General features: G+C 44.9%; 1 protein-coding gene across 2 annotated transcripts in view; it reads right to left on the minus strand.

The window, feature by feature from the left end:
• Nucleotides 1–1,502: 1,502 nt before the first annotated feature.
• Nucleotides 1,503–14,555, minus strand: part of GLG1 (golgi glycoprotein 1) — an 81,292-nt gene continuing 68,239 nt past the window's right edge. Inside the window, exons 22-27 of one of the 2 annotated variants that reach the window (XM_026714417.2) lie at nucleotides 14,146–14,247; nucleotides 10,763–10,870; nucleotides 8,826–8,946; nucleotides 7,533–7,639; nucleotides 5,610–5,773; nucleotides 1,503–1,881 (exon numbers count right to left, since the gene is read on the minus strand). In XM_026714417.2, coding sequence (XP_026570202.2) covers nucleotides 1,863–1,881; nucleotides 5,610–5,773; nucleotides 7,533–7,639; nucleotides 8,826–8,946; nucleotides 10,763–10,870; nucleotides 14,146–14,247 — 621 coding nt within the window. In that variant the 3' untranslated portion in view covers nucleotides 1,503–1,862. Of the gene's footprint in view, nucleotides 1,882–4,857; nucleotides 5,774–7,532; nucleotides 7,640–8,825; nucleotides 8,947–10,762; nucleotides 10,871–14,145; nucleotides 14,248–14,555 lie in introns of those variants that run through there. The other variant, XM_087940413.1, reaches the window with a different exon arrangement.

A 14,555-nucleotide genomic window follows, 5' to 3' on the forward strand; every position in this document is an offset into this window, starting at 1 on the left:
AACCCCGTCGGGCGGCAGCCAATTGGCGTTGGGGGCGGGAGGAGAGGGCGGGGATAAGAGCGTGAAAGAGCAGGCGCATGCGCACATTGATCGAAGGCTCGAGGCCGAAGGGTTGGTTAGCGTGGTTGCTCCTTGGTAGTTGGGCGAGTTTTTAATCGGCTTCTTTAGCGCCAAAGGCAACGCGCGCTCTGTGTGGAGCCCGATCAGCTGCCGAGCCTGCTTGGCAAGAACCGGAGCCAAATTAAGAAGAGACTGGACAGTCGCTTGTCTGAAAGGGTATAGGTTTTCCTGCTTGAGCAGAGGGCTGGACTAGAAGACCTCTAGGGTCCCTTCCAGCTCCTATTCCGCATTCTATATGTTCTATTATACTCTATATTACGTTCTATTCGATATATTCTATTAATTCTACTCTAGTTATTCTATAATCTTTATTCTATTATACTCTATTCCATCCTATCCTATCCTATATATTCCATATATTCAATTCTATATCCGATATATTCTATTCTATATTCGATATATTCTATATTCTATTAATTCTATTCTAGTTATTCTATTCTATATCTATTATACTGTATATTCTATTGCTCTACTCAATTCTACAGTCTATCTATTCTATTTATAGTATTCTATATTATATTCTACATTCTATTCTATATACTCTTTTAAATTCTATTTTCTATTCTAGAATAATACTCTATATTTTATTATGTCCTATTATATATTCTATATATTGATGATTGAGTCTTCATTGGCAATTGCAATGCATTTTGGGGTCAGTTGGTGTGGCAGGAGATGGTTCCTTCCAATGATTCTCACTCTCCGCCTAACCAAATTTTTTTCTTTTTTATTGACTGAATGAAGCTTCCTGGATGGGAAGTGAAACATTTTGGATTGTTGTACTTCTGTCCAGTTGTTCTGATTTAACTTTTTTAAAATGCTTTTGGCCTGGATGATTGAGTCTTCATTGGCATATATGCTATATAAATTTTCCAAAGTAAATCAAACATCTCACCCAGCACCCTCCAACCGAAATTGTTTTCAAGCCTTTGTTGTGTGGCCCATTGTTGTAGGTCAAGGTTTGGCCCATAGTAGCCTTGCCTTCTCTCCAGACCATAGCATCAAGGGATGAGAGCACAGGTTCAAGAAAGGGCATGGATGCCTCTTCTCCCCGGAGCTCTGTCCTTTGCTGATAAGTGTCAGTCAAGAAACAATCGTCTGGGGCAGGGGTCTCCAACCTTGGCCACTTTAAGACTTGTGGACTTCAACTCCCAGAATTCCTCAGCCCTGGAGACCCCTGGTCTGGGGGTACCTGTTTGAGAATTGATCCCCCTGGTTTCTTAGTCAGATGAAGATCAGGGAGTCCTTTAGTAATTCAAAAATATTAAAGGGCAAAAGTCTGTAGACAACCAGTAACCATCATTAAGTAACCTTGAAAACTTAGCAGAACTCAAGATGGGTGGTTATGAAAGACGGCAGAGAAAAACACAGCAAAAAGCAAAAACCCGCAGACTCTTTTATTAAATTCTCCCATTTCATCTGTACAGAAAAATGCACATTATGTTCAGTATTTCAGTTAACAATTCAAAATTACACAGCATGGAACATGTAAAAACAAAGAATGGCCAAGAATTTGTACATAGATAAGAAGAAAAAAAAAACAATTTACAAAAAAATCTTAATATTACATTTTTAAAAAGAATCAAGCTCAGCCAAACATTTGCTGTTTTGTGATTTTTTTTTTTAAATCCTTTACCATGTCTCCAGTGGCTGCTTTTCAAAGCTGCAAGAAGAAGGGCACCGAACATATACCTAGCTACGCCATTCGAAGTTGTTTGGGTGTGTGTGTGGGGGTGTTCGTTTCAAATCCAATATTTGGATCTGCAATGAAAACAAAAAAATCAAAATCGTGAGCATGAAACATGAATTGGTTCTGGAAATGCCTCTTGGTGCCCATTCAGGACACTCTGGATACCTTTTCACCAGGTACGGGGCCACAGGACAGACAGGAAGCAATGCAAGTCCTACAAAGACCCCACATGTCATTGCTGGCTCAGAAGAGGGGCCGTTTCCTCACAAATCACTATCACGCTTGGTCCAAAACACAGTGAGGTCCAGCGCACGGCCCCCTCCCCACCTGCTTTGCAGAAGGCAGGGCCTTTGGTCCTCTCTCAGCCTCCTAGCACGGGGGCCACCTGAAGCTGTGCCTTTTCTCTCCCTGAGGCAAGGGGAGCACCCTGTCTTGATGCTGCTGCTGCTGCTGCTAGTTCCAGCTCTCTTTCTGAAGTGCAGCAGAGAAAAGAGAGGCCAAACGTAGGTGATGTTTGGCCCCTCTTTCCTCTGCTGCACTGCCAGGATAATGTTGCAGGATCCAACCTGGGTCGGTTGCCAGGACCAGAAGTCTTCTGAGCTTTCAGAGTCATGCTTGGAAGCCCATCCTTGTTCGCTGAAGATGGGCTCCAGCGTTATGTCCAAAAGCTCGGAAGACCAAAACCTTCTGGTCCCAGTGACCGATCCAGGTTGGATCCTGGAAAAGAAGGCCCTGCACCCTCACCAAGCTTAGGCAGGGGAGCCCTCAGCGACCAACCTAGGAAACGGTTGCAAAGCAAACAGCACAACTGTATACAGAAGTAGCAGGTGGATGGAGTCTTCTGGCTCCCAGCTACAGTGGATTATAAAAACAACCATCTGCAAGCCTGGCAAAACTCAGCACTGCCTTCTCCGCCTTCCTTGAATTAATTAATCCGATCAGTGAATCTGATTAAGCAGAATTAATCTGATGTGGCACAGCCGGAGTGGAAAGGAAGCGTGATCTCCACTCCTCTATACTGACCGGTTCCCGAGGTTGAAAAAAAATGAAACGGAAGAGGCCGGTGGGGACGGGAGCGACATTGGAGGCCATCCGCCCTCTCTCAGAGCAGCAACCTCTTCACTCCTTGGGGCAGACCGGGCGAGCTATCTCGGTGCCACTGGCTCACGAGCCCTCTTTTCGGTGCCCTTCCTTCTCCCTCTGTGGAAGCATCATTCGTGATCCTCAACACAAGCTAAGCAGTGGCAATGCAGGGCCAGGCGACTCCAGCTAAGCTGAGGGAAAGCAAATAATAAAAATTGTGCGTGTTGTGTCATTTTCGAAGACACACTAGCTAAAAATGACCCCTCTGTGTGTGTGTGTGTAGAGAGAGTGCAGGGACTTTCACCTCCATCAGCAAATGGGGCAAGACAGCCAAGACTAACCCAGGTGTCTTGCGGGCATCTCGCCCAATTGTACAATTCTGAACAAGACTCTTACTATCAACCGTTTAACCCAGGGGTCCTCAAACTTGGCAACTTTAAGACTTGTGGACTTCAATTCCCAGAATTCTCCAGCCAGCAGAGCTGGCTGGAGAATTCTGGGAGTTGAGGTCCACAAGTCTTAAAGTTGCCAAGTTTGGAGACCTCTGGTTTAGCCTCTTTAAGCGCTCCGTAGTCCATAACCCACAGCCAGCCTCTTCACAAGCGCTTCAATGCCCTATTGCTTTTTCCCCTTCTGCACTTCTTAATTCTGGCCCCATTTTGTGCCAGAATCACACATCTCAAGGTCAGGGCTATTGCCTCTAGGAGGAAAAAAATCCAGATTTCTGCTTCCGGTAAACCACTGTCTGACAAAATACTGGAGTTGCTTTTAGAACCTGCAGAGGCGAAAAGACCGCAGGCTCTGCAGCGTCCACTGGGTTCTTATCATCAGGTGTCTTTTCCCAGCCCCACCTTCTTTCTAGAACAGGGGTGGGAGAGAGTGGCCCTTTAATGTCTTGTGGACTTCAACTCCCAGAATTCTTGAGCCCAGCATGGTGCACGGCTGGCCCAGGAATTCTGGGAGTTGAAGCCCACGTCTCTTAAAAGGGCCACACTCCCCCCGCCCCTGTTCTACAAGACCCAGAGGGGACATAAAAAGAACCATGATCTCAAGAACCTTTCAGGATACCAAGAAGGAAAAAGAGAATCAGTAGTCACTTGAAAAAAAATAAAGCACACCAAACCGCCATCTCTAGGGAAGCAAAACCAGATACCACATTGCTCATTTTCCAGTATGAAGTCTCCTAAAGTTAACTTTGTAGAAACACCATTTCACCAACACTTCAGAGCAGCAGCAAATATTCACAGTACTGTTACGAGTGACGGCTTGTCCAGGCACTGATTAGCCTGGTCCCGTGACAGAAACACCCTCCACTTTCGGGAAGTTAAATGCAAAAAAATAAAAGAAACCAAGACAGGTAAGACTCTGTCTAGCAAGTGCAATACTTGTAGGAGCTGGAACATGCCAGGGAAGTGGAGAGGGGTGAGCAGAACACCCAAATGCACGATTCAGCCCCAGCATATGAAGGCAGACCTATGGCTAGCAGGTGAAAAGACTGTCCCGTGTGCCAACGAAAGAGCATGCGCCGCTTCTTCTACTCCCCAACCGAGTCAAGGGCAGCATCCAGGTTCAGACCAGGAAGGCTACTCGTAGTGCTGTTTCACAAAAATCACCACTTCCTTTCAAATGACAGACAGACAGTCCCCACCAACTCCTTCTTGCTCAGGAACAGAGTCCAAAAAAGGGGCCTTTCCTACTTCCCAAGCCTGACAATCTCTTCAGCTTGATTCTGGAGACCACGAAGCCCGCTCCCGTTCCGATCAATGCCGGATCTGCATACCGGGGAGAGGGTCACCTAATCGTCACCCCAGCAACGGCCCTCCTGTTTCGGGGGCCCAAATCTTCAGGGCAACTTTCCGAGAGGTCTACTTGCTACGCAGCTTCACACCCCGACTTGCGTCATGTAACAGCTTCCACTGGGCCAGGAAGTAGCTTTGCGAGGGGAACCTATAAAACCACCGGACTTGGTTTCTTGTGGTCGATATTTTATTAATCCCAAAGACAACGGAGAAAAGGAACGGCTTTCGCCTTGTTGGTGGAAACTGAGGAACAAACCAGTAAGGAAAGGAAAGGAAAAATACACACAAACAGATCCTTGTGACAGAAAGAGGAGAACTGGTGGAGATGATATTCCTCTGAGACCGTTTTGCTGACAGATTATGAGCTGAAGATGCTGGTTCATTGGCAAACTAGGTAATCCAAACCAGGGCCGGTGGTGGTGAGCGGTGGGTAAATGTCCCATCCTTTCAAGTCCTGCCTAAGCCCAGGGCGCAAGTGTTTCCTCACCAAGACACACACTGCCCCACAAATTATGCCAAGAACGGATCTTTAAAAGGTTGACTTTAAAAAAACCTCCTGGGCCGCAGTTTGTCAGTCTGGTTTGGAGTGTGTGAAGAAGGTAGTTCAACAGTACGAGGAGGGAAAAAAAGAAGAAGAAAAAGAAAGAGCTTTGTCTACAGGCAGGCAAACAACCGTGGCTAACGATGGGGTAACAAAGCTGCTGGACAGGATGGGAGACCCAGCCGATATGTGCTGCTGCTGCTGCTGCTGCTGCTGCTGCTGCTGCCGCCACCACCGCTGCTGCTGCTGCTGTTCTAATTGGCTTGTACTGTCTGAAGGAGAGCGAGGTGGGGAGGGAGACTATACAGAGAAGACTGTACAAATTGGGCAGGCCTTCCTCCTCCTTCCCTCTGATGATGACCAAGGTCGTCTCTACCTGTCCTTCAGTTCTCGTGTCACTCGCTTGGTGATACGCCCGCACATCAGACCAATCAGGAACAGGACACAGATGCCTGCACTGATCACCGACAGGATGTAGTTCTTGGAGGGAGACGTCACCACTTGCATGGCCAGATCCGAAAAGCCTTCCGCTGGGGCCACCTGGCAAGAGGAAAAGGAGCCATCAGCTACCAAGCCCAAGGAAAGGCACACCAACCCAAGCAAGGCAGGTGGACTTGGGCTGGCAAAGCAGGAGACAAACAACAGTCTACTCTGTTCTAACGAAATTATAGTAAAAAGCTAATTTCACCTGGGCAAATTCTGTAGAAATCTCGTAAGTATCGGTCTGGCTAGAGTAGAAGGTAGAACAATGGAGCTTAAAAAGCTTAACAAGTTTAAAACCAGAGTGTTAGAACATGCCCAAATAAATTTTGGAGGTCCCCAGTTTGCTCTGGGTAATGATTACTGCACTTTTCTTTAAAACTTTCCAGATGTCTAAGGAGGGGAACCACATTTTTAAGGTAAAAAATTCTGTTAATCTTTGATGCCTTTTAAATCAGTGTTTGTCAACTTAAGATGTGTAGACTTCAACTCCCAGAATTCCCCAGCCAGCATGTTGTCAAGGTTAAGATATACTTCTTTAAATGCATCCAAGCTAAAGTTCCACATAAGCTGTAAGTAGAACTTTCTTCAAAGTTCATGCTGGACAAAACATTCTACAATTGTTCACAGATCAATCCCTAACTTTATTACCACCACCCCTCATAGTAACATGCCTTCACATCAATTTGCTGTGGAAGTATTTCCTCTTTAATAAACAAAGCCAGTGACATTCTTTTCCACACAAAGTGCAAGAGAGGTCCAGATCATGAATAGAATAGAAATGGAACAGGAGGTTGATAATTAAAGGGGGTAAAGTTTTTCATGAATTATTAGAACTATGATGAAATTAATTGAATAGTGAATGAAGTATGTGATAATATTGCAAATGTGACAGATAAAAGTATATTATAGAAGTGAAATAAGAATTTTAGATACCATTTTAAAATAAGATAGAACATTTAAAGAAAAATGAAATAAGATATGATATGAATTGGAAATGAATATAATTGTGATGAATATAAATGATATGAAATTGATTATAATAAAAGAACATGTAATCAAGGCCACGTTTATATTGAAATGTAAAAACCTGGAACCACACTGTCACCAAGAGATGTTTTTAAAATATAAAAAATAAAAAAACTTATTTATAAAAAAAAATGGGACAGGAGTAGGGGTAGAGGTAGGGTAGAATAGGAATAGAACAGAAAATGGAATAGAATTGTATTGACACTTTAAATGTACACTAATCAGCATACATTAAAATGAAATTTCGTTGCATTCTGCTCATCCTTGAGTGTCATCTGCTTCAAATTCCTCATTTGCCATTCCCCCTACATCTATTCACACATGGAGAGGCAAATATTCAGTTAGGTATGCATACACAGTGATCTCAGGTGAATAATCTCTCAACTGACATGCATTTTTGACACCCCGGGGTCATGTAAAATCGTCATTTGCAACCTTCCCAGCCAGCTTCCAAACAGGCAGTCAATGGGGGGAGCCGGATTCACTTAACAACCACATGATTCACTTAAGAACCATAGTGGATTTGCTTAACAAATGTGGCCAAAAATGGTTGTAAAATCACACACAACTCACTTTATAACCGCTTTTGCTTAATAATGGAAATTCCGGTCCCAGCTGTGTTCATAAGTGAAAGATAACCCTGTATGGGGGATGAGACCCAGCCCCACTGCCAGGACACCAAACCCTTCCCAGGATCTCTACTACCTCCCCTTAGTTCCCTCCTCATTTCCAAGCACACCGATAACTCTTCTATTCCCATTTAAGAAAGACGTTCTGCCACCTTGCTCACCTTCGCAGCAAAGCTCCACATTTCGATCCGGTCGTTAAGGCGTTTTTTGCATTCTGGCTGTAACCGTACCCGCTTGTCCTCCAGAGCCTCCATGAGGCAGGACATCTCTGCAGAATGAAGGAAACGCTGTCACAAAAGGGTTGAAGGGGTCAGGAAAGTCCCTGCCACACCGCAAACCACCAATAGGACAGTATCCCCAGGAAGGAGGCTCCCCTTAGTGCAGGAATCCCCAAACTTGGCAACTTTAAGACTTGTGGACTTCAACTCCCAGAATTCTCCAAGTTAAAAGTTGCCAAGTTTGGGGATCCCTGCCTTAGTGCATGTTGCAGGTATCTTCCCAGCCAACTTCTTTCTCCTTCATTCCCATCCCCAAAATAAAATTAAAAATTAAAAAAAACCATTTTAGAGATAGTCTGAAAACAAGATACTTCCAATTTGAAACATTTCCACCCCCAAAAAAGTTTGAAAAGCAGGTTAAAAAAATGCCCCTGTCTTCCCCAATCTCTCTTTAGAGCAAGTGGCCAGTTTTAAGTATCTGGGTTTTAAGTTTCTAAAAGAGGACCTGACTTGGGGTGCTCACCTTGCAGCCCTGGTCGAAAGGGCCCAGCAGAGCTTATACAACCTGAGACTTTTCAGGAAACAACAACTGAATGAAAAACTGCTGAGGACCTTCTATCGCTGCACCACGGAGAGTATCTTAACTTACTGCACCTCTGTATGGTTTGCCAGTTGCACAGGGGCAGATAGGAAAACACTCCAGAGGGTTAATGTCATTGCCCAGAGGATCATGGGTTGCCTTCCCTCCTTTTTGGAAGAGCTTTGTAGCTCCCGCTGCCTTAAGAAAGTTCAAAACATCCTTAAAGATCCATCTCATCTTGGGCACCCTTTTTTTTTTAACTATTACCATCTGGCAGACGGTACAGGATAATAATAAAAACAAGGACAAATAGGCTGAAAAACAGCTTCTATCCCAGAGCAGTAACTCTATTGAATTCTACTGTATATAGTGCAATATTGATGCAATATCAGGGGGTTTCAATTTAATGTATAGAATGTGAAGGATGTGTATTTGTGTTTATTTTCATAGTCATAATGTACACTGAAGATGGTGTTTGGTTTCGTTGTGCAAGGTGCAATGACAATACATTAAACTAAACTAAACTTTATCTCTAGAGTGGTATTCATAGTGGAAAGCATCCAGGTTTGTAAGCAGCTGGAGTGAACGGACTTTGTGGTCAGAACAGCCTTATTGTCTTAGCACTCCACTGACCGATTGGTTAACGCAAAACTTACGCCGGCCTCTTCCTGGAGTGATGGCAGCACAGTGGTGCTTGATGTCCAGCGCGCAGGCTGTGTGAAGGACAGGATCCACAAAAATGTCCGCCTTGCTTTCCTTCAGCATGTTCAGCACCTCCTGGAGAGCAGAAAGCCACAAGGATCACCATCAGATAGGAAGTCAAGTTGTTCTTGAGCCAAAGGGCTTGGGGTTTTGGCATGAAGAAGAAGTAAAAGCAAAGTGCAGAGCAAGTATGGGCAGTGCTCATCCAGGGCAGTGGATTCTGGATATACTCCTAGCTGGTAGTTAAAATTAATGTCAAAACAAAACCCTTGCAAGGCTACTGTTGGGGTGGACGATTGTGGCTCCATCTCAACAATGCTTTAAAGAGGGAAGAGGGGAGTCAGTGGGCCATTCCAGCTGGAATAAAGACAGGGAGAGGTGCAAGTTAAAATAAAACTAACAGTTGGAATCCTTAAAGATGCCATTTAAAGCAGGGGATCCCAGCCCCCAACTGCAGCCCACCTCTGGGCCTTGAGCCACTGTGCTGCCACACTCACACGTCAGTGTGGTTTATGGAGGGTTTGAGTTGTCTTCCCCCAGTAGTTCTCTTCACCTGGATTTAGAACCGAAGCCAGCCAAGAGCAAGCCCAGATTAATCCCCCAGGCAATGGCCAATTAGCCCGTAACACAAATAGCAAACTGCTCAAACAGCAAGTCCAATAAACGAACGTAAGGCCTCCAGGTAAAACTTAAAACTTAAACGGGTTATAGTAATTCAGAATGCCAGTCAACACAAACAAGCACACAGCCACAACCAACACATGTGGCTTCCGGAAACACCTCCCTCTGTCTGCCGTGCTAAATGGCTCCCAGGTCAGCCCATCAAGAGGGGTGGGCCCTTTTCCAGAGCAATCTGGCAGACCTCCGTTTCTCTGCCCTGCATGCTCTGAGATGTACCATGGCAGGTAGCTCCTCCCTCTCCTGTTCACTGGCCTGCAAGGCCTGTTCTGCCGGCAGGTCAGGGTCAATAATTCCTGATGTGCCAGGAATGATCTCATTCTAAGAGCCTCAGTGGCACAGTGGTTACAGTGCAGTACTGCAGGTTACTTCTGCTGAATGCCAGCTGCCTGCAGTTTGGCAGTTCAAATCTCACCAGGCTCAAGGTTGACTCAGCCTTCCATCCTTCTGAGGTGGGTAAAATGAGGACCCAAATTGTGGGGGCAATAGACTGACTCTGTAAACCGCTTAGAGAGGGCTGGAAAGCACTGTGAAGTGGTATATAAGTCTGAGTGCTATTGCTATTTTCCTTCCCTTCCCTTCCTTGTGGTTAGAATGCAGCATTGCAGGCTAATTCTGCCCACTGCCAGGAGTTCAATTCTCACCAGGCTCCAGGTTGACTCAGCCTTCCATCCTTCCGAGGTGGGTAAAAGGAGGAGCCAGATTGTTGGGGGAAAGAGGCTGACTCTGGAAACTGCTTAGAGAGGGTTGCAAAGCACTGGGAAGCAGTATATAAGTCTAAGGGCTATGGCTATTCTTTGAGTCGACCTCTGAGGAAGCATCTAAGGAGTCGTCCAAAGGAGACATCACAACCATTCGGAACCAGGCCCCACAGGTGGTGGGGGAGTATGCAAGCATCCCCGCACTTGTGCAAACAGTGGGCGAGGGCATGCACACGCTCTCCATTTGCACAAGCGGCGGGCCTGTGTCTGCCTCTCATGCAATTGGAGCTGCACATGACCACACTTGCTTGCCGCTCACGTGGAACTAATCCACCCCCACAGTCCACAAAGGTTGTGGAACTCTGATTTAAAGACCGCAGTTCTGATTCCAGATTATCTCCCAAAGGCAGACAAATGCTACTGACTCCGAGGTGCCTCCCTCCCCTTGGAAGACGAGAACCGGTGCTTTTATCTGTGTGTCCATTATCTGCGTGTGCGGCAGGGCCACTCACCTTTTTGCACATCTCTGCTTTAATTTTGAGCAAATTCACTTTCAGGCACTCTTCCACCTGCCCTGTCTGCTCCTGGGCTGCGGCCTCTTCTGCGCACAAGTTAAAAATCTGTAAGGACACAAAGCAGGTTAGAATTGGAGCCATCCCAGGACAACAACCTAGCAAAGTTCAAGTATTTATAAAAAGAGAACAGAAACATGGAACATGCGAACAAGGATGGCAGCAAACAAAGGAGAAGGAATGCTGTCCCTTTGCCCACGACAAGTGGATTTGTGCTCAAAATAGTTTATCCTTGTATTCTGGAGCCAAGGGACAGAGAGCACCGCTATATTTAAGGGTGGAAACTTTAGCTGAGGAATGTGGCCGAGGATCGAATTTAGAAGCTAGTCATTTAAGATGATACCAGCGTGGTAATAATAGGTTTAAAAACATCATGGAATGGGAAGTGCTCAGAGGCTGAAGGCGGCTTTGGCAGTGTGCTATGGCCATTACAGAGGCAAATGTGAGTTTAGAATTACATCAATACAAGCAGAGTTTCCAAATATGGAAAGCACATCCTTTCCAGATATTCTGCGTCAGTCCAACCTCAAGTACTGGACCCAATTCTGGGCGCCACATTTTTAGTAGCGTTCAGGGAAGCCGGAAAAGGTTCACAATGAGGCAATGTGGATCTGCAAGGGAGCAGAAAAATTGTCTAGGAAGGAAGACCGAGGGAGCCTGGTTAGACCGAAGGAGGGGGAGGTTAGTGGAAGGAGAGCCCTTCTCAAAAACCGGAAAATGTGGCCTAAAGAACCTTTATTTTCTTATCATTGCACCTTGCACAATGAAATCAAACACCTTTTTCAGTGCACATCATGACCATGAAAATGAACACAAACACACATCCTTCACAATCTATACAATTGAATTGAAAACCTGATATTGCATTAATATTGCACTATACAGTAGAATTCAAAACAGCTACTGCCCTGGGATAGAAGCTGTTTTTCAGCCTCTTTGTCCTTGTTTTTATTATTCTGTATCATCTGCCAGATGGTCATAGTTCCAAAAAAGGGTGTCCAAGATGAGATGGATCTTTGAGGATGTTTTGAACTTTTTTAAGCCAGCGAGAGCTCTAAAGCTCTTCAAAGAGGGGAGAGCACAACCAATGATCCTCTGAGAAATGACGTTAACCCTCTGGAGTGCTTTCCTATCTGCCCCTGTGCAATTGGCAAACCATACAGAGGTGCAGTAAGTTAAGATACTCTCTATGGTGCAGCGATAGAAGGTCACCAGCAGTTTTTCATTCAGTTGTTGTTTCCCGAGAAGCCTGCTGGGCCCTTTTGACCAGGGCTGCAAGGTGAGCACCCCAAGTCAGGTCCTCTTTTATGGTAACATCCAGAAACTTAAAACCGGCCACTTGCTCCACTAGGTCTCCCTTGATAACCTCTGCCTTATTCCAGGAAAACAGGGCACGGAATGAGAGCCAGTCCTTCTTCCTAAACGTCTTGCCATCACCGGACATGCTCCAGACAGCTCTAAATTGGATGGTCATAACTGAGCTCAGAATTATTTGTGAATCATGATGATCTTAAGATGGGACACCGATTTTATGGCTGCTTTTGCAGCAGTGAATGCAAAAAGGCCATAAATATGGGCACTTTGGCCAACTGCCCAAAATTTGATCACATGACTGTGACTGTGCATGTGACACAACTTCAAAACCGGGTTGTAAGCAGCTCTGGGGAAATCCACTGTAATTTCAAACAGTCACTAAGCAACTGGTCGTAAAGTCAAGGGCTGCCTGTAATTTGGATTCTGGCACTGAGCAGGGAGTCAAACTTGATCACTTGTAATGGCCCCTTTCAATTCAGTGGCTCTAAGTCAGAGGTTTCCAAACCTGGCAACTTTAAAACTTGTGGACTTCAACTCCCAGAATTCCTCAGCCAGCAAAGCTGGTTGAGGAATTCTGGGAATTGAAGTCCACAAGTCTTAAAGTTGCCAAGTTTGGTGACCCCTGTTCTAAGTATTTGCAAGTTCAGATTTTTCTCACAAGTATCAGATATTCTTGCAGGGACTGCCAGTTGCTGGCAATTTGGCAGTTCAAATCCCACCAGGTTCCAGGTTGACTCAGCCTTCCATCCTTCCCAGGTGGGTAAAACGAGAACCCAGATTGTTGGGGGCAAGTGGCTGACTCTGTAAACCGCTCAGAGAGCCCTGTAAAGCACTGTGAAGCGGTATATAAGTCTAAGTGCTATTGCTATTATTAGATTTATTGGCTGTCATGGTGTTGTTGCATTTAATTCCTTCTTCACCTGAATGGTAATGTCATTTTGGTCTAGAGTTGTTTCTCTCAACTTTAATATAGGTGGACTTAACTCCCAGATTTAGCTGGCTGGGAAATTCTTGGAGCTGAAGTCCACCTACCGGTATCTTAAAGTTGACAAAATTGAGAAATTCTGCCCTACAGTTTAGCGCTCATGTATCTTTCCAATGGCTTCACCCGCTTATTTTTCAGAAACTTCCCCGCTCCCCAGCATTCCACTGGAAGTCCTGTTCAGCCTACGGAGAGCTGAAGTCCAAGTTCCCTACCACATAGGCAGGGCGTGGTAGGGATCTTGGACTTATACAAGCAGTGTAAGTCTAAGTGCGATTGCTATTGTACTACAGAGAGGATTGCTCCAGAATTCACCCAAGAACTCAAATCCTCATTGGCAACTGCATTTTGTCTGTAGTAGAAAAGTTCAAATAACAGGAATTCCAGCTTTTAGCTTTTCTGTTTCTTCCAAAAGACACAGAGGAGAGTTATTTTCACCGAGATCTTAAACTGCAGAAAGACTCCGTTAACCTCAGGGAAAAAGGCCCTCACCAATAAAGGAATGTTATCTATCATTCCAAAGGTGCTTTTTTCAAGAGGCAACTGGACTTTCTGATTTTTCTTTGAAGCCGCTTCGCTTCTCATCCAAGAAGCTTCTTCTGCTCCTCCCCACCATCCAGTCAGAGCTGAAGAAGCTTCATGGATGAGGAGCGAAACATCTTCAAAGAAAAAAAAAAAAACCCAGAAAGTCCAGCTGCCTCTTGGAAAAAAAGCACCTTTGGAACAACCACGCCCTGGAGGACTTAGAATCTCCAGAGACAAAGGAACTTAATGAAAGAGCTGAGTTCCGGACAGGTCAATACCAGAGGAGAGAGTTCTGATATATGATACTAAACTGGTTTTCCACAATGTTTCACTCCATTCATAAATGTAAATTCAATATAAATGATGGCAATTGTGATAAAGGGATTCACAGAGTTTTACACCCCGGTTCATGATTCCTATCATTTAAATGATGTGGTTAAAGGTGATAAGAACTTGTTAACATATTTAGGGGTGAAGGGGGACTGAATCTGGAAGCTCCCACCTCTTCTGAGCAGTGCATTTGCAACTGAGGATCTAACCGGTAATCCAGAGCAGATTCCTCAATGATCACTCGAATCTGATCCTCACAGTCTGAAGAAAGACGCTGTTCAGAAACAAGAACAAGAATCGTTGTCACGCTGGAGAAGAACCAAGCCTGATGTCATTCTCAACATCTGACTTGCCATGCAGCTGAAAGGAGATAAAAACTGGCCAATTTAGTAATCTCTAGCCTTGCAATATAAAAAAATCCTCTCCAAACTGTTTACAAGCTATATTACAGATCAGTTGTAAAACAAAACGCAATATTTATTCTGTTCAAAAGCAAATTATTTTCATGGTGGGTGATGAGATGGCTTGACCTGCCTTTTTACTTCTGCTTTTTTTTCCCCTTTTGTTTTGTCTGTTTCTATA

The sequence above is a fragment of the Pseudonaja textilis genome, chromosome 11, assembly GCF_049901715.1.
Source record: "Pseudonaja textilis isolate UNSWEBS1 chromosome 11, rPseTex1.2, whole genome shotgun sequence".
In the NCBI taxonomy this organism is placed as follows: domain Eukaryota; kingdom Metazoa; phylum Chordata; class Lepidosauria; order Squamata; family Elapidae; genus Pseudonaja; species Pseudonaja textilis.